Source organism: Schistocerca gregaria, chromosome X (genome assembly GCF_023897955.1).
Source record: "Schistocerca gregaria isolate iqSchGreg1 chromosome X, iqSchGreg1.2, whole genome shotgun sequence".
In the NCBI taxonomy this organism is placed as follows: domain Eukaryota; kingdom Metazoa; phylum Arthropoda; class Insecta; order Orthoptera; family Acrididae; genus Schistocerca; species Schistocerca gregaria.
This window is the reverse complement of record NC_064931.1, coordinates 198538399-198557794: the sequence shown is the minus strand read 5'-3', so window position 1 is coordinate 198557794 and position 19396 is coordinate 198538399. Positions and strand designations below refer to the sequence as shown.

General features: G+C 40.3%; 1 protein-coding gene across 1 annotated transcript in view; it reads left to right on the top strand.

The window, feature by feature from the left end:
* LOC126298529 (uncharacterized) overlaps positions 1 to 9247 on the top strand; it is a 109965-nt gene extending 100718 nt beyond the window's left edge. The window contains exon 8 of the mRNA XM_049989889.1: positions 8758 to 9247. Within this exon, the coding sequence (XP_049845846.1) occupies positions 8758 to 8948 (191 nt within the window). The 3' untranslated portion in view covers positions 8949 to 9247. The remainder of the gene's footprint in view (positions 1 to 8757) is intronic.
* The last annotated feature ends 10149 nt before the right edge of the window (positions 9248 to 19396 follow it).

The window sequence follows — 19396 nt, the reverse complement described above, 5'->3', positions numbered from 1 at the left end:
AAAATTGCTATGCTGCTCTCCAGTCACTCATTGACAAGTCTGGTGTGGCAGCTAAAGATAGCAAACCGAAAACTGAAGTTTCAAATTTTGCATTCAAGAAATTATTCACATAGGAGAACTGTACAAATATTCCATAATTTGGCCATCAGACAGATTCCTGTATGGACAACCCAAGCATCCCTGGCATAAAGAAACAGCTGAAAGAGTTGAGAAAAAGTAAGTCACCAGGTCTGGATGGAATTCCAATTCAGTTTTACAAAGAGAGCTCTATCCTATAGGTTCCTTACTTAGCTTGAACCTGTTGCAAATCTCTCACCCAGTAAAAAGTCCCAAATGACTGGAAAAAGTCATTTGACTGACTCCTGTATAAAAGAATTGTAAAAGAATGGACCCACAAAACTACAGACCAATATCCCTAAAAGAAGTTTGCTGTAGAATCTTTGAACATATTCTCTGCTCGAATATAATAAATTTCATTGTGACTGCGAAGCTCATGTCCACGAATCAGCAAGATTTTAGAAAGCATCACCTGTGTGAAACTCTGTTTGCCCTTATTTCACGTGACATACTGTGAGGGAAACAAGGATATTCTATGTTTCTAGATTTCCAGAAAGCATCTGACATGGTGCCACACTGCAGACTGTTAACAAAGATATGAACACATGGAATAGGTTCCCAGATATGTGAGTGTCTCAAAGACTTCTTGAGTAATAGAACCAAGTATGTTGTCCTTGACAGTGAGTGTTCATAAAAAAAAAAAGGGTACTGTCAGGAGTGCCCCAGAGGATGTGATAGGACTGCTATAATTTTCTATATATATGAACAATCTGGCATGCAGGGTGGGCAGCAATCTGTGGTTGTTTGCTGCTGATGCTGTACAGGATGGTGTCTAAGTGGAATGACCGTAGGAGGATACAAGATGACTTAGACAAAATTTCTAGTTGGTGTGAAAATGGCATTTATCTCCAAACATAAGCTAATGCAAATGAGCAGGAAAAACAAACCCTTAATTTTCAGATACAACATTATTAGTGTCCTGCTTGACACAATCATGTGATATAAATGCCTGGGTGTAGCAGTACAAAGCAGTATGAAATGGAACAAACATGTGAGGATTGTGGTAGGAAAGGTGAATGGCTGATTTCAGTTTATTGGGAGAATTTTGGGAAAGCATGGCTCATCTATAAAGCAGCCACAAATAGGATGCAACTGTGACCTGTTCTTGAGTATTGCTCAAGTTTTTGGGATCCACACCAGGTTGGTTTAAAGGACAACATCAAAGCAGTTCAGAGGTGGGCAGCTATATTTGTTATTGGTAGGTTCAAACAACATTCAGGTGTTATGGAGATGCTTCAGGAACTCAAATGGGAATCCCTGGAGTGAAAGCAACATTCTTTTCAAGGAACACTATTGAGAAAATTTAGAGAACCTGCATTTGACGCTGACTGAAGAACGATTCTACTGCCACCAACATACATTTTGCGTAAGGGACACGAAGAGAAGATACAAGAAATTAGGGCTCACATGGAGCATACAGACAGTCGTTTAATTGTGGTACAGGATATCCTCTGCCACTTCTCATATGCTGGCTTGCAGAGTATGTATGCAGATGTATATGCTGATGTAGATTATTTCATATTGAATGTAAATATACAAAATACACTCCTGGAAATTGAAATAAGAACACTGTGAATTCATTGTCCCAGGAAGGGGAAACTTTATTGACACATTCCTGGGGTCAGATATATCACATGATCACACTGACAGAACCACAGGCACATAGACACAGGCAACAGAGCATGTACAATGTCGGCACTAGTACAGTGTATATCCACCTTTCGCAGCAATGCAGGCTGCTATTCTCCCATGGAGATGATCATAGAGATGCTGGATGTAGTCCTGTGGAACGGCTTGCCATGCCATTTCCACCTGGTGCCTCAGTTGGACCAGCGTTCGTGCTGGACGTGCAGACCGCGTGAGACGACGCTTCATCCAGTCCCAAACATGCTCAATTGGGAACAGATGCGGAGATCTTGTTGGCCAGGGTAGTTGACTTACACCTTCTAGAGCACGTTGGGTGGCACGGGATACATGCGGACGTGCATTGTCCTGTTGGAACAGCAAGTTCCCTTGCCGGTCTAGGAATGGTAGAACGATGGGTTCAATGACGGTTTGGATGTACCGTGCACTATTCAGTGTCCCCTCAACGATCACCAGAGGTGTACGGCCAGTGTAGGAATCGCTCCCCACACCATGATGCCAGGTGTTGGCCGTGTGTGCCTCGGTCGTATGCAGTCCTGATTGTGGCGTTCACCTGCACGGCGCCAAACACGCATACGACCATCATTGGCACCAAGGCAGAAGCGACTCTCATCGCTGAAGATGACACGTCTCCATTCGTCCCTCCATTCATGCCTGTCGCGACACCACTGGAGGTGGGCTGCACGATGTTGGGGCGTGTGCGGAAGACGGCCTAACAGTGTGCGGGACCGTAGCCCAGCTTCATGGAGATGGTTGCGAATGGTATTCGCCGATACCCCAGGAGCAACAGTGTCCCTAATTTGCTGGGAAGTGGTGGTGCAGTCCCCTACGGCACTGCGTAGGATCCTACAGTCTTGGCGTGCATCCATGCATCTCTGCGGTCCGGTCCCAGGTCGACGGGCACGTGCACCTTCCGCCAACCACTGGTGACAACATTGATGTACTGTGGAGACCTCACACCCGACGTGTTGAGCAATTCGGCCGTACGTCCACCCAGCCTCCCGCATGCCCACTATACACCCTCGCTCAAAGTCCGTCAACTGCACATACGGTTCATGTCCACGCTGTTGCGGCATGCTACCAGTGTTAAAGACTACGATGGAGCTCCGTATGCCACGGCAAACTGGCTGACACTGAGAGCGGCAGTGCACAAATGCTGCGCAGCTAGCGCCATTCGACGGCCAACACCGTGGTTCCTGGTGTGTCCGCTGTGCCGTGCATGTGATCATTGCTTGTACAGCCCTCTCGCAGTGTCCGGAGCAAGTATGGTGGGTCTGACACACCAGTGTCAATGTGTTCTTTTTTCCATTTCCAGGAGTGTATATTAACTTACTGATTTGTCTCTCCCAAAGATTTGCAATGATTCTAAGTGCAAACATGGCTAATTTACATTGTTTTAGGAGTTGCAAGATTAATTATCATGTACACTGATCAATCAACCTTATGACCACTACCCACTGCGATGCTGGATGCCGCCCGGTGGTATTTGAGCATTTGACACAGTAACAAAAGTATTTAAGTGGAGTACACATGGCTAGGGGTCTCCCTAGTGAAGGTATATGCTGCAAATGGGAAAATCCATTGAAATAAGTGACTTTGACAAAGGGCAGATTATTATTATGCAGAGCCTGGGAACGAGTATTTTGAAAATAGTGAAGCTGGTGAAAATGCTCATATGCTACTGTCATGAGAAACAACGGGAAGAGACTGAACTATAGTGAAACCAGCACTAGGCACTAAATGGTTTAACGTCCAAGACTCTCCACAGAACAGGGGACTCGGAGGCTTCTCTGCTCTATCAAGTAGGATAGATGATGATCTGTAGCATCTCTCCCAAAACAGCATACTGCTGGTGCATGCACAAGTGTTTTGGAGCACACCGTTAACGGTACATAGTTGAACATGGAGTGCTGCAGCAGACCACCCCTACATGTTCACAAGTCAACCCAATGACATAATTAATTATGACTGCAATGGGTACAGGATAGTTGATCAATGGAAAATATCTGCTCTTCGGTTGAATCACATTTTTGCTGCATTAGTTTGATGGTCATCTCCACAAAGACCATTGTTGAGGTGAATTGTGGCTCAAAACATGCAGCGCATCATGGGTGCAGGCTGGTGGGAACAGTATTATTCTATGGGAGATGTTCTGCACTTGCATGGAACCTGTGGTAGTAATCAAAGACATGCCTGCATCCCTTCATGCTTGATGTATTTTTCCAATAGCAATGCCATCTTCCAGCAGTATAATTCTCCATATCCTGGAGCCAGAACCATGCTACAGTGGTTTGAGGAGCATTATAGTGAACTCACTTTGGTGTCTTTGTGAAAAATTCATCTGATGTATACCCTATGGAACCAATCTGGGTCACTATCAGGCACCATCACTGTGTAACGCAAACCAGCGTCTCATTAATTTTGTAAATTACATGACCTGTGCATAGATGTCTAATGCCACATACCTCCACAAATCTTCCAAAAAACTGTCAGAGCCCTGATACTCAGAATCAGTGCTGTCTTACATTCCACAGAAACTAAAAAATGACTTCAAGCATCAGGTTATTTTAGTTGAAGTCCAGTGCATGAGTAGACTCAGATGTTTATTATTCGTACTCTTCAGAATTTTGTAATTCATTATTTTGAGCTTTAAAAGCTGTCTTTATGTGTCTATATGTAATGTCATTCATTATAGGCTGTCCTTCATTTACAAAAAAATTATTTTTTGGAACATAATTTAAAAAAATAATGTTAAATTAGAAAGTTAATTTGATTCTACAGAACTTATACAGTTGTATGCCAGTCCAATAACTTATATCTTATTTGTATGTTCATAAATAAATGCATTATTTATTTTATTAGTAACATTAAAATTTTTCCAAGTATTAGGTCTACAACTTTGCTTCCGCCGTTTTGCAATAGATGGCAGTAGCAGCAAGTCGGGTTCGGGTGGTTGGTCATAGGTGTAATACAATAAGCTTAGGCATCTGCAAACATGAGACCATAAAAATACTAGTCAATTTTTGATTGCATCATAAGGTTATTCTCGATTAAGTACGTCAATTTACATACCCATTTCTCGCCATTTGTAGGAAGTTTTATTTTCCTGCTTTAACATGAAGAAATCTGCAGCTGTGGCTCTTAAAATGCTGGGTAAGACCAATGGTGAGGGAACTATTGGTGGAAGAACGTGCAGAGAATGTTTTCAATGCCTTAAGAATGGTGATTTTGATGTTGAAGACCAGCATGGCAGTGGAAGACAGAACATTTTTGTAGCTACTGAAACAGATGAAGACAGTCTCAGGATGTCATTATCAAAAGTGATTGATGTGTTTGAGCCCAGCACTGAAACACAAACGGCTGCAGTACAGTGATAAACAGGTATAGGTAGTTTTGCATCAGGTCAGTGCTCGACACCATGTTGCAAAACCCGTCAGAATATACATGGAAAAGTTAAAATGAGAAGTCCTATCCCTTCTGCCATATTCCTCATACATTGCTCTCTCTGACTACCACCTTTTTCAATCAGTGGCATACAGTCTGGCTGACCAGCACTTCCGATCATATGAACAAGTGAAAAATTGAATCGATTCATGGATGCCCACAAAAGACACATAGCTCTTCACCACAGGATTCATATGCTATCCAAAAGATGGGAGAATGTAGTGGCCTGCGATGGGCAATACTATTAATCATAATTTTTGTGTAAGTTTCTCACAATAAAGCCCCAAACTTTAGGAAAAAATGGAAGAAGCAAAGTTGTAGACCTAGTTTATGGTACTTAGTAGATTACTGGAACTTTAATTTATTAATTATACTTTTCTCTTCCAAAAATCTTTTTTCATATAAAAATTTGTTTGACTTCTTTAACAATCTGTTATATTTTATTTTATTATTTATTTATTTATTTTATTTATCCATTCGTTGACAATAAATATTGTATGGATGTTGTCAAGGGTACATGTAAGATATTTCAAAGAAATGGGACACAAACAATATATAAGTAAAAAAGTACAAAACAAAATAATACATTGAAGTTAATAATAATGCAATGAAATTAATATAGCCTATATACATCTCTGATTGTTATTTTAAATGCATAGTCTGTTTTTCATAAGGCTTTAGTTTTGTCCTCCCTAAATGGCAAGTCCTTATATACACAACACTGCTTAAGTATATGTTTATATCACACAACAGCTGTCCTTTAAGTATGTAAATGTAATGAATGATTAGGTAATGAATGATTATGTACAGATAGAGTATTTCCATTTTGCCTTTATAAATATCGTCAGAAAAAATTATTGACCTACTTAGTCATTTACAGAATAAAAACATCGTTCTACTAGAAATTTTTTAAATTCTGTTTTAAATTTTTTATCCGTTTCTAACTGCCTGATGTTGACTGGCAGTACATTGTACAGTTTTGCACCGATATGGCTCACATGCCATTGTGTATTCGTTCTTTTTGTTCGCTGAGTATGTAGTGCTGCACTATTATGGGTATTGTAATGATGAAAGTCGGCATTTGTCTGAAAATCTGCAGTGTGGGTCCTGACATACAATACACATTTGTATATGTATAATGATGGTATAGTAAGTATTCTAAGCTTTTTGAATATGGGTTTGCAGTGTGTCTGTGGATGACTGTGAGTTATTATTTGGATGGCCCTCTTCTGCAACAAAAAAATTTGTTTTAGGCGCCCTGTTGTGGAACCCCAAAATATTATTCCGTATGTGGCAAGAGATTGAAAATAGCCAAAATATGCCATTCTGGCACCCTCTGAGGTACAAACAATTGCAATAATTCTGAGGGCAAAATGGGATGAATTAAGTTTCTGTGCAAGTTTTATTATGTGGTCATTAAAATTTAAGTTTTCATCGACATGAATTCCCAACAATTTTGTGGATGTCACTCTGTCTAAGGCTTTGTCACCCCACACCAGATCGAGATTTACATTTTGACATCTTTTCCCAAACTGCATATAATTTGTTTTATTTACATTCAATGTCAACCTGTTTGCATTGAACCAAGAGTGGATGTAATTTAGTACTTTATCAGCAGTTGTTAGTAGCAATTGCTTTCGTGCACTTATTATCACACTAGTATCATCTGAAAATATTATTGCTTTGGCTGCATCATCTGAGGTGTGAAAATCATTTATATAAACAAGAAACAATATGGGCCCTAGGATACTGCCTTGCGGTACTCCTACTTCTATATTTTTTGCCTCTGATACTGAATTTATTTTGTGATTGGAGTAAGTTGATGTCTGTCCTACAACCTGTGTTCTGTTTTTTAGGTATGATCCAAACCATTTTTTTCCTATCCCATATATACCCAACGCTTCCAATTTTTCTAAAAGAATGTCCAGGTTCTCAGTGTCAAAAGCTTTGGAGAGGTCTAACTTTGCTCCTACTACACTATATTCTTTTTCTAGATTTTTGATTATTTGTTCAGTGTAGCACATTACTGCTGTTTCGGTATTTTTACGTGCTTGGAAGCCATGCTGATTTATGTTTAGTAAATTATGGTCATTTAGATATTTGTTGATTCGGTGCTTCATCAGTTTTTCTAATATTTTTGAAAATGCTGGGAGGAGAGATATTGGGCAATAGTTTTTTACCTTATACTTGCGCTGTTTTTAAATAATGGCTTCATTTTTTAAATTTTCAGCCTTTCTGGAAAAGCTTCTTCACTGAATAATAAATTGGCTATGTGTGCAAAGGGCTTTGCGATTTGTGGTGCTGTCCTTGTTATGATTGACACAGGCGCCTCATCTATGCCAGCCAACATTTTGGGTTTCAAGCTTTGTATCACTTTCAACACTTCATACCCTCATCCTACATGCTGTTTTTGGTATTCAGCTTTTTCTTCATTTGTAAATTTTAAGCTTAATGAAGTTGTTGCTTTATGAAATAATTGTTAATATAATTTGGCAAATCTTGTTTATTAATATAGACATTTTTTTTAATTTTTGAGGCTTTGTAATGTACCCCTCTCTCATTTGTTGATTGTCACTGACTTCACAGTAAAGTCTTTTAGAAGCTTCGAGAGGAGTAAGATAGACAATATACTTGTTTACTTATCTTCTTTTCTCATAGTTGGTGCCAGTTCTTCACGCCCAGGGGTCGATTCTTGAAGCTGAAATTTTTTATATCAAAGGTTTTCATGGTTCCAATTGATGTAATAACTTCTGAAGAATTGTTTCAATAATTAATTTTATTCTCTCACATTTTTCTATATCACACTGTCTTTACAATTTCCACTTCAAAACTGAAAACTACATTGTTATTGCCAGAAATATAAAAACACATCTGATCACATCAGAGGCATGCCCACTAATAATCCGTTCTGCAGTACTAACAATATCCCAAGGAGATTACAAATTTTCTTGATAAATTAATCTCCACCAATTTATATCATTATTTTATATATTTTATAAATTAATCCAGAAGTAAATATAATAAATATTGTCAGATCACACAATTAATAATAGATATTTTAAGTGTGCCACGTATTTAATAAATTCCAATATTTAAAAAAAAAAGTAATTTTAACATACAGAGCAAGTACATATCAACTGCAATAACAAAACCAAAGTAATTTCTTTTTATGGATTGTAGCCTGAAATATACCACATAATGTACAAAATCTTATGAAATTCCTTTAGTTAAAAAGCTGAGATAATATTAACCTCTTTAAAACGTAGAAAATATTTCTGGTATCGCCTTCATCTGGTGAGGAAAAGTAATGCTAGGAGAGGGTGTCCCTTTACAACTTCCTCTATATGAATTTAACATTATTGCCCCTCCACTTTAGTACCTGTAGCTAAGTATGGAAAATCACTAATATGCGATGTCAATAATGTGTGCATAATGTTTATTGCTCTTTTCCTATCCTTTTCTAGTGAGAACTTTGCAAGCCATCTTCAAATTGAAATATTTATTATACATTGTATTGGTACATAAATAAATGCTGTGTTATCTCATTAACAGGATGTGCCCGCGACACAAAATACTATGCAGCTGCTGGATTTACTCCTGTGATAACTTGTTTAGGAAATGGGAACTATCCCACTTCATGGCAGACAGAGGATGTACAGTACTGTCTTGATAGTGATGGTTTTGCCATTTCACCAACATTTGATTTAGATACAAAACTTGACTGTACTGCATACACAGTCTGAATCAGTTTCATAAAACAAAATTGTTGCATGTATATATAATTTTATACAAAATGATCACAAAATATTACTGCAGGGTTTAATTCCAATAATAAATATCAAATTTATACAAGATTTCTTATTTCCATACATAAGTTCACAGGAGTTGAATAATTTTTAATTCTATGAAGCCAATATTTAAACCAAAAATTCTGGGACTCTATAGTTTTAATTTCTATTCATTCTTAATTTGTATGTCTTCCTTGGAACTCAATGAACATATCTGTTATTTAAATTTAATGAATTGCTACCTGTCAAACATTTGTGACATTGCATTCCTGTTCTTTCATTTTACTTATTTATTTTGTTGTATATTATAATTGATACATAACATGTTTATTATTTGTATAAAGTTTATTATGAAAAGAATAGTTAGACAATTTGTGCAGTTTATTTTCTTATAAGAGTTGTTTCAGTACCTTAACTGTGGATAAAATGCAATGATGTGATGAGAAAATGCTATGGTATTATTACATCATAATCACAATCAAGTCCAAATCCTAAAGCATGGTTGTCAGTCAAGTACAATACATTTTTATGAATATCAGTGTACAGACAGAACAGAACTGAACTGGACAGTGCTGCTATTTAAACACACACTGAATGTTTCAGAATATGCAGACATTAAAAACATACAAAATTTCGATAACCTTCCTGAAATGATAAACATTAAATAACAAATAGCTGATGGTGGCTGGGTTCAAAGCACTAAGCAGTTGTTAGCATCTCACTTAGACAGACAACTGACAGCACTTAGTTCCAGTAATATGGATTTACAGGAATTATGGGCAAACTTTATGCAGACTGTAAATAGATGTCTCGAGAGTGATGTGCCTAGTAAGTGGATAAAGCATGGAAAAGGCCCACCTTGGTTTAACAACAAAATTAAAAAGATGCTGAGGAAACATAGGTTGTTGCACACTTGGTTCAAAAGGGAATGCGCAAATGACGAGAAGCGAGGGTTATTAGAGATTTGTGCATCTATTGAAAGATTTGTATGTAAAGCATACAACAACTACCGCCAATACACCTTGGCAAAAGATCTGGCAGAGAACCCAGGAAAATTCTGATCCTATGTAAAATTGCTAAGCAGGTCTAAGGCTGTCAGTCAGTCCCCTGTTGAACAGTCTGTTGTGGCAGTCAAAGATAGTAAAACAAAAGCTAAAGTTTTAAATTTCACATTCAAGAAATCATTCACACAGGAGAACCATGCACACATACTATCATTTAACCATCGAACAGGCTCCTCTATGAATGACATAGTAATAAACATCTCCGGCGTAGACAAACAAATGAAATATTTGAAAGCAAATAAATCACGAGGTCCAGATGGAATCCCAGTTCAGTTTTCCAAAGAGTATTCTATGGCATTGACCCATTAGCTAGCCTAAATTTATCATGAATCTCTCATCCACTACAAAATCACAAGCAAATGGAAAAAGCGAAGGTGACTCCTGTATATAAGAAGGGTAAAGGAACGGACCCACAAATTACAGACCAATATATCTAACTTCAGTTAGCACCAGAATCCTTGAAGATATTCTCAGTTCAAATTTATTAAACTTTCTTGAGACTGAGAAGCTTATTTCCACAAATCAGTATAGTTTTAGAAAACATTGCTCATGTGAAACTCAGCTTGCTCTTTTCTCACGATATACTGTGGACTATTGATAAGGGGCAATAGGCAGGTTCCATATCTCTAGATTTCCGAAAAGCATTTGACATGGTGCCCCACTGCAGGCTGTTAATGGAGGTACGAGCCTATGGAATAAGTTCACAAATATTCACAAGGCTCGAAGACCAATTAAATAATAGAACCCAGTATGTTGTCCTCGAAGGCGAGTGTTCATCAGAGACAAGGGCATCATCAGGAGCACACCAGGGTAGTATGATAGGACCACTGATGTTCTCTATAAGGAAACTAAACTCCACCCGAACAGGCCATGAAGGCCTCATGGTACTGACTGGCCGCCATGTCACCCTTAGCCCACAGGCATCACTGGATGTGGATATGGAGGGTTATGTGGTATGCATCCTGGTCTCCCAGCTGTATGTCAGTTTACAAGACTGGAGCCACTCCTTCTCAATCAAGTAGCTCCTCAGTTTTCCTCACAAGAGCTGAATGCACCCTGCTCGCTAACAGTGCTCAGCAGACCAAATGGTCACCCATCCAAGTTCTAGTCCAGCCCAACAGTGCTTAACTTTGGTGATCTGACAGGAGCTGGTGTCATCACTGTGGCAAGGCTGTTGACTGTTGTTCTCTATATACATAAATGATTGGGTGGACAGTTGGGCAGCAATCTGTAGTTGTTTGCTGATGATTCTGTGGTGTAGGGCAAGCTGTCAAAATTGAGTGACTGTAGGAAGGTACAAGATGACTTAGACAAAATTTCCAGTAGGTGTGATGAACGGAAGTGAAAAAATATAAGTTCATGCAAATGAGTAGGAAGAACAAACCTGTAATGTTGGGATATTGTATTGCTAGTGTCCTACTTGACACAGTCAAGTCCTTTAATTATCTCGGCATAAGGTTGCAAAGCAATATGAAATGAAACGAGCATGTGAGAACTATGGTAGAGAGTGCAAATGGTCAACTTCTTAGGAAAGAGTGGTTCACCTGTAAGAAAGACCACATATAGGATGCTGCTGCAACCTATTCTTGAGTATTGCTCAAGTGTTTCAGATCTGTACCAGATCAGGTTGAAGGAAGACGTTGAAGCGACTCAGAGGTGGGCTGCTAGATTTCTTGTCGGTAGGTTTGAACAATACATAAGTGTTACGGAGATGCTTCAGGAACTCAAATGAGAATCCTTGGAGGGAAGACAATGTTTTTTCTGAGATACATTACTGAGAAAATTTAGAGAACCAGCATTTGAAACTGACTGCCTAATGATTCTACTGCTGGCAACATACATTTTGCATAAGCTCCATGAAGATAAGATATGAGAAATTTGGGCTCAAAGGGAAGCATACAGCCAGTCAGTTTTTCCTTGCTCTATTTGTGATTGGAACAGGAAATAAAATGACTATCAGTGGTACAGGGTAGCCTCCACCACAGACTGTACAGCAGTTTGCGGAGTATCTACATACATGTAGATGTAGAACTGGCATCCCATGGAATCCCAGCCAGAAATGCTAGCTTCTACAATACATTTCATGCCTCACAGGTCATGGCATTGCCGCCTGTCCTGAAGAAACAGTAACCCACTGTTTCAGACGTTCTCATTGGACCCAACTACAGCAACCTGGATCTAGATCTTATCAATGGTCCTGCATCTGGCAGTGTTTGAGGACCCTCATTTTCTGGTATGTTCTCTCAAATCCTCTCCACTGTGACGAGTATAGAAGGAAGATTCTCTCATAAAAAAAATCTGTATTCGTCAAGAGAGCCTGCAGTTTCCTTGAATGACAGGCCTCCATTGTCAGTATATGCCTCAGGACTATAGTAGGGCTTCATACAGAATCACTTTTGGCCTCTTGATGAAGGGTCACAATATTTAACTTCATATGAGACATCTGACAAGCAATGAAGGGTATGATGCTGCCCAAAGTAGCAATTTAATATCTTTTCCAATAGTACCACTTTCCACACAGGAATAAAAATCCAAACCAACTTTCTGGGGTTGTATCTTACAGGTCAGTGCATCTCACTGTAACACTCTTGGTACTTCTCCTTTGTGTCTGGGAACCATATGCAAGTTAGCTGTCTAGTTTCTTCAGTCCTGGTGATGATATGTTTCACATAGTCACACTGACTATCATACAGCTGAAACAGGAACATTATACCCATTATTGTTTTGGTCTTGTGATGAAAATTGTGATGGGTAGTATTGTATCCCATTCTCTCTGTTAGACAGCAACATCCATTGAAAGCATATCTGTCAATGTATTAACAAAGCATTCTGTGAGACCATTCATCTGTGGGTGGTAGGCATCTGTCATTCTGCGGGTGATGTTACAACATGAAATTACCTCTGATATCAGTCTCAACAGGAAAATTTTTCTGTGATCAGAGATAATCACATGGAGTTCTCCGTGCTTCTAGAAGGAACCTTACAATTTCTGGGACTCCAACAGTCAGCACAACTTTGATGACAGCGTATCAGGTCAGGAGACTATTGTACATTGATTTCCATTTGTTGACTTAAAGAGTCTCTGTAACAGGTCAACTTCAGATTGGTGGAATGCTAGGCACTATTGCAGGCATAATTGGTATCACATGCTACAAAGGTAACTTTAGAAAGTACTTTCATCACTGGCATCCCTTGCAGTGGCTCACATAACACATCGGTAGAGAACTGGCCAATGATAGCTGTGTCTGAATCTATTCAGAGTCTTTACAAATCACACGTGACCAGATGTTGGAGCATTGCGAAAAAAACTTTAGGATAGCTAGCTGTAGATGAGCTGCCATTTCCATCCCATCACTTCACAGTTCCTCTCATACAATGTTCTTTTTATTAACTGGATTTCTCTTTTGGCTGGTTCCTCCTCCTTCAATGACTCTATGGTTTTCAGCAAAGCTCTGTTTACCAGCAATCTCATTTAATGCAGTACTGACTGAGATTTTGTCCACACTGTTGTATTCTACCAAAGGATTCCTTGAAAGACAGTCAGTGTCCTTGTGTTTGCATGTAGTATCGTATATCACTGTACTGGCATGCAACATAGTGCCAAGCATCACCATTGTAGAAGTCTGGTGGTAGTGAGTAGCTTCAGGTAGGTAGTGGTAAGTCATGTCTACTTAGTGATAGACTTTATCTTACAAGGTAGCATGTGCAAACTGTTAGATAGCCACTACGGCTGAGCGGTTCTAGGTGTTTCAGTCTGGAACTGCGCTGCTGCTACAGTCACAGGTTCAAATCCTGCCTCAGGCATGGATGTGTGTGATGTCCTTAAGTTAGTTAGGTTTAACTAGTTCTAAGTCTAGGGGACTGATGACCTCAGACGTTAAGTCCCATAGTGCTTAGAGCCATTTGCTAACTGTTTCAGCCCCAGCTGAAAGGGGTTGCTTTGTACAGGTAATGAAATACTAAGCACTCAGAGCAATGTATTTCTTGTAAATAATTTTTCTCTCTTCTTAATAATATGTCTTCTGTTAATTATTGCTGATTTAATGTGTTTAAGTATTAGAATTTGTGAAAGCATAAATAAGAAGTAATGTGATGTGTGAATAGTGGCATGTCTATTAACTGAGTAAATGGCAGCATGAGAAATGTACACTCCTGGAAATTGAAATAAGAACACCGTGAATTCATTGTCCCAGGAAGGGGAAACTTTATTGACACATTCCTGGGGTCAGATACATCACATGATCACACTGACAGTACCACAGGCACATAGACACAGGCAACAGAGCATGCACAATGTCGGCACTAGCACAGTGTATATCCACCTTTCGCAGCAATGCAGGCTGCTATTCTCCAATGGAGACGATCGTAGAGATGCTAGATGTAGTCCTGAGGAACGGCTTGCCATGCCATTTCCACCTAGTGCCTCAGTTGGACCAGTGTTCGTGCTGGACGTGCAGACCGCGTGAGACGACGCTTCATCCAATCCCAAACATGCTCAATGGGGGACAGATCCGGAGATCTTGCTGGCCAGGGTAGTTGACTTACATCTTCTAGAGCACGTTGGGTGGCACGGGATACATGCGGACGTGCATTGTCCTGTTGGAACAGCAAGTTCCCTTGCCAGTCTAGGAATGGTAGAACGATGGGTTCGATGACGGTTTGGATGTACCGTGCACTATTCAGTGTCCCCTCGACGATCACCAGAGGTGTAGGAGATCGCTCCCCACACCATGATGCCAGGTGTTGGCCCTGTGTGCCTCGGTCATATTCAGTCCTGATTGTGGCGCTCACCTGCACGGCGCCAAACACGCATACGACCATCATTGGCACCAAGGCAGAAGCAACTCTCATCGCTGAAGACGACACGTCTCCATTCGTCCCTCCATTCACGCCTGTCGCGACACCACTGGAGGCGGGCTGCACTATGTTGGGGCGTGAGCGGAAGACGGCCTAACGGTGTGCGGGACCATAGCCCAGCTTCATGGAGACGGTTGCGAATGGTCCTCGCCGATACCCCAGGAGCAACAGTGTCCCTAATTTGCTGGGAAGTGGCAGTGCGGTTCCCTACGGCACTGCGTAGGATCCTACAGTCTTGGCGTGCATCCGTGCGTCGCTGCAGTCCGGTCCCAGGTCGACGGGCACGTGCACCTTCCGTCGACCACTGGCGACAACATCGATGTACTGTGGAGACCTCACGCCCCACGTGTTGAGCAATTCGGCGGTATGTCCACCCGGCCTCCCGCATGTCCACTATACGCCCTCGCTCAAAGTCCGTCAACTGCACATACGGTTCACGTCCACGCTGTCACGGCATGCTACCAGTGTTAAAGACTGCGATGGAGCTCTGTATGCCACGGCAAACTGGCTGACACTGACGGCGGCGGTGCACAAATGCTGCGCAGCTAGCGCCATTCGACGGCCAACACCACGGTACCTGGTGTGTCCGCTGTGCCGTGCGTGTGATCATTGCTTGTACAGCCCTCTCGCAGTGTCCGTAGCAAGTATGGTGGGTCTGACACACCGGTGTCAATGTGTTCTTTTTTCCATTTCCAGGAGTGTATTTGGACAGAGTGAGTGAGTCATATGTGCAGGGAAAATATGTTATGTGTAATTCGCCAGTTTATGGCACTGGGGAAATGAGAACCATTCTTAAATAATTTAGTTATTTAAAGAGAGATATATTTTGCAACTAACAGGTTACCTAAATTTCTTCATTTAATTAATAGCTCTGAAAAGATATTATGTTGTGACTGGTCCACTGTAAATAACACAGGACAGTGTAGTTTAATACTGATAACTAATTGCCTATACTAGATCTTAGCCAACCAGAAGAGAGAGAATTTGTGCATTTTTTTAAGTCTAGAGAATTTTCTTTTTGTGGTCTAGAAAGGATTTGGAACTCGCTATCACATGAGTAGATGTGGAATAAGCTCTGAAAAGATGTTTCAATTTTGTGGAATTGTGGTCTCAGTTGTGGAATGCTGAAGAGTAATTACAAATAAATGGTAAATACAAAAATGTGAATTATGCATTTTTGGTGTGAAATGTGATTTTTTGAATAAGTAATATCCAGTTGGTGTGTTATGTGGGTTATGACCAAGAACTGATAGTTCAAAGTGGCCAGTTTGTGTAATAATACAGAACGTGCATTCTGTTTCACAGACAATTGATTTTTTCATCTTCTGGTGACATGTTAGCTGTATACCACAAGCTGGCTATTAAGTGTGACTGTGATTGTGAGTGAATGTTGAAACTGTAGCTTCAGAATAGATTCTGACTTGGTAGAGAGTTTTGTATCAAAGAAGAGATTATATTTCGAAAATTTTATTTAAAGTCTTTCTATCATTTAATAGACTGTGACACCTGGTACTAAAGAAACTCCTGATGTACCCTTTCGACATGTTCAGTTTGACTGGTTCTATTAAAGCTTGTCCACCCAAGAAACACAAATAATTTCCTAACAGAGCAGGTGCTTGCTGCAGAAGAAGAGAAGATCACTGAAAGGTGAGTGGAACATTTTTCAGCAGGTGAGAAAACACACACTGTGCTGCTGCAGGCATATTTCTGAAACATCAGTGCCTATCTCCCCAGCTGACCGAATGGAACCTACAGGCTAGTCAGCCAGCATAGAGAATGGTGGTCCATCACAACAGTGAATGGTTTGCCAAATAAATATTCCTGTAACTCGCTGATAACCCAAAGAACTGCAAGGCACTCTTTCTCAGTTTGTCTTGGACTTGGAAACTACCTGCAGAAGCATAAACTATCACCTTTTCATCACCTTCCTGAATTTGTACTAGAACTTAACCTATCCTACAACAACTAGCATAAGTGTGAAGTACTGTCTCAGCATTCTCATCATACAATGCCAGGGCTGGAGAAGATGTTAGTGTTTTGATTTGATTTGATTTAATTAGAAAGACAAAATAACAGTGGTCATAGTCCCTTGTTGTCTGCAGTGAAACTTTGTTTATTGTGCTGTTCCTCTCCTTGTCACTCTAGTAAAGCCAGCCAGTAACTTCGAAGAGTAGTAGGAGACTATTTACAAGAGCTTTGTTGGATACAATCTTTTCGGGAATTAGTGACCCAAATATTTCATGTCTTTTGGCCTCCAGCACTCCACACTGTAAGATTAAATGAGGTTTGGTTTTCACACTTAGGTGATCCTTTCCCTAAACCCACCATGAGAAGGTGTTTGCTGAAGTTTCCCAGGCTAGTCATTAGACCTACTGCAAGTTTAATCTACCTCCTGTTCAAGCCCAAAGTTACAAAACTTCCCTTCTGACATGGTTTTCGTGTCATTAGCTTGCCATGTTTCTATTTTTGGTTTTTAGTCCAATATTCTATGTGCTACCTTCTACTACTCAGTTTAGACTTTACCATCACCTCAGTGGTGGTTAAGACAGGTTTCGGTCAACCGTATGGAGTCATCACCCCTTCCATGACCGGCCTATCAGCTTCTTCATTACCACTAATTCCTGAACGACAAGGGACCCACAGCAGGTTTACCCTGTTGCTTTCCCCTAGCCTCACAAGAGATTCATGGCATTCAGTGATGATCTTTGAACTTATTGCAAGACCTGATAAGGATTTCAGAGCATCTAGACTGCCTGAATGAATATAGATGCTACACTCCTTGTACCACCTACATAGACTCTCCTCCAAATACATTCTGACAGCAAATGTCTCTCCCTGGATACTGTAGCTAGCTTCCTTGGAAACACTGCAATCACTAGTCTAGGCTATACCAGCTGTAATCTGGTCCCACTAAATTCATGACTATGTCTTCTGAACAGTTTTGTGTTTCATTCTTCCACTGCCCCCTGCTTCTAAATGTTACATTTAGAGGTTTCTAGAAGCACACTGGACGCTATTGTGTAGTAATCTAGCATTTTCCTGATGAGTCTTATGTTTACCACATTCATTATATTAGTATTAAATTTTGGTTATCTTAAGGTTTCCAGTTTTTCCATTTTTTTAACCTGTATAGTCCCCCTGCTGTTGCCTCAATTGTAACCCAGAGATGCATAGTGACACCATTACATTAGACTGATCGCTCACAAGTGACTGTGTTTCCCTTGACTGTGTGCACGCCAGTGACATGGGACATGCGAGTCCATTTGCTCGGAGGTAAAGTAGGTATGTAGCCCTGCGCCTGCTATATGGACGTTTGAGTCACAGCTCCTGTACAAGATAAGTAATTTTAGTAGTAATAAACTGTTTGTAACACTTTAAACTAATTTATTACGTTAATTATAGTGCTCTTCAAGCGTTCCATTAAAAGTTTTTGTCTTACTCGCGTATTTTCACAGTAATCAAGCAAAGTTCATTTTGTTTACATATCGCGGCCAGGCCGAACTTTTGAGCTTTCAGATTAAACTTCATACCGCAATTTTAAGTGCATTTACTGATAGTTTAGTGTGCTAAATACGTTTGCTGCCCCTTTATATTTGTAGAGTATCGTCATCTCTTAAGTAATTTCCAGTAATAAACTTCTGAACCATTGTTTACATTGTCGCGAGTAGGCCTAATTTTTCGTACACATATTTTCATTGTTTTCCGGTAATGACAATTAGTCTTTCTGTCACTAAAATCGATTTGTACCATGAGTGTAAAGTTCCTGACGTGCTGTAGAATCGTTAGCTCCGGGGTCTGGTGTGATGGATGTAGTAACTTTTTTCATTGGGGCGATTGTAGTGGCATGGGAATTGGGAAAATGAGCGAGACTCATCAGTGGTTTTGTAGGCTATGCAGTAGAGATAGAAAGATTGTGGAACAGGAGGGGAAAATTGCTGCCCTTCAGGCTGAGTTAGATGAGGCTAGGTGAGAACTGGGCAGGTTAAGGGGGGAGAAGGGTAAACAGGGGTGGGAAGTGGCAACAGGCATAAGGAACAGGTCAAAAAATTCTTCTGACAGCTTTGTTATTAATGTACAAAATAGGTTTGACCTGTTGCCTCAGTCGGAAACTGTTGAGCCTCTCACAGAAGTAGACGTAGACAGGGCTCAACAAGTTTTCAGCAGCAAATTGAATAAGAAGGTAGGGAAGTCTGCAAAGAGAAAGAAAGTTTTGTTGCTAGGTAGTTAGCATGCTAGGGGTGTGGGCCAACTTCTGCAGGATGAATTAGGGTCAGAATACCAGGTCACAAGTTTTTTCAAACCTAGTGCTGGACTGGGGCAGGTTACAGAGGATTTAGGTTCACTATGTAGAGGCTTTACTAAGGAAGATACCGTGGTTATTGTGGGTGAGCCAGGCAACAGTATTGACAGAGATCCGGGGTACAGCATAGAGTGTGACCTGGCAAATATTGCATCAGCATCGAGTCATACCAGTGTTGGGTT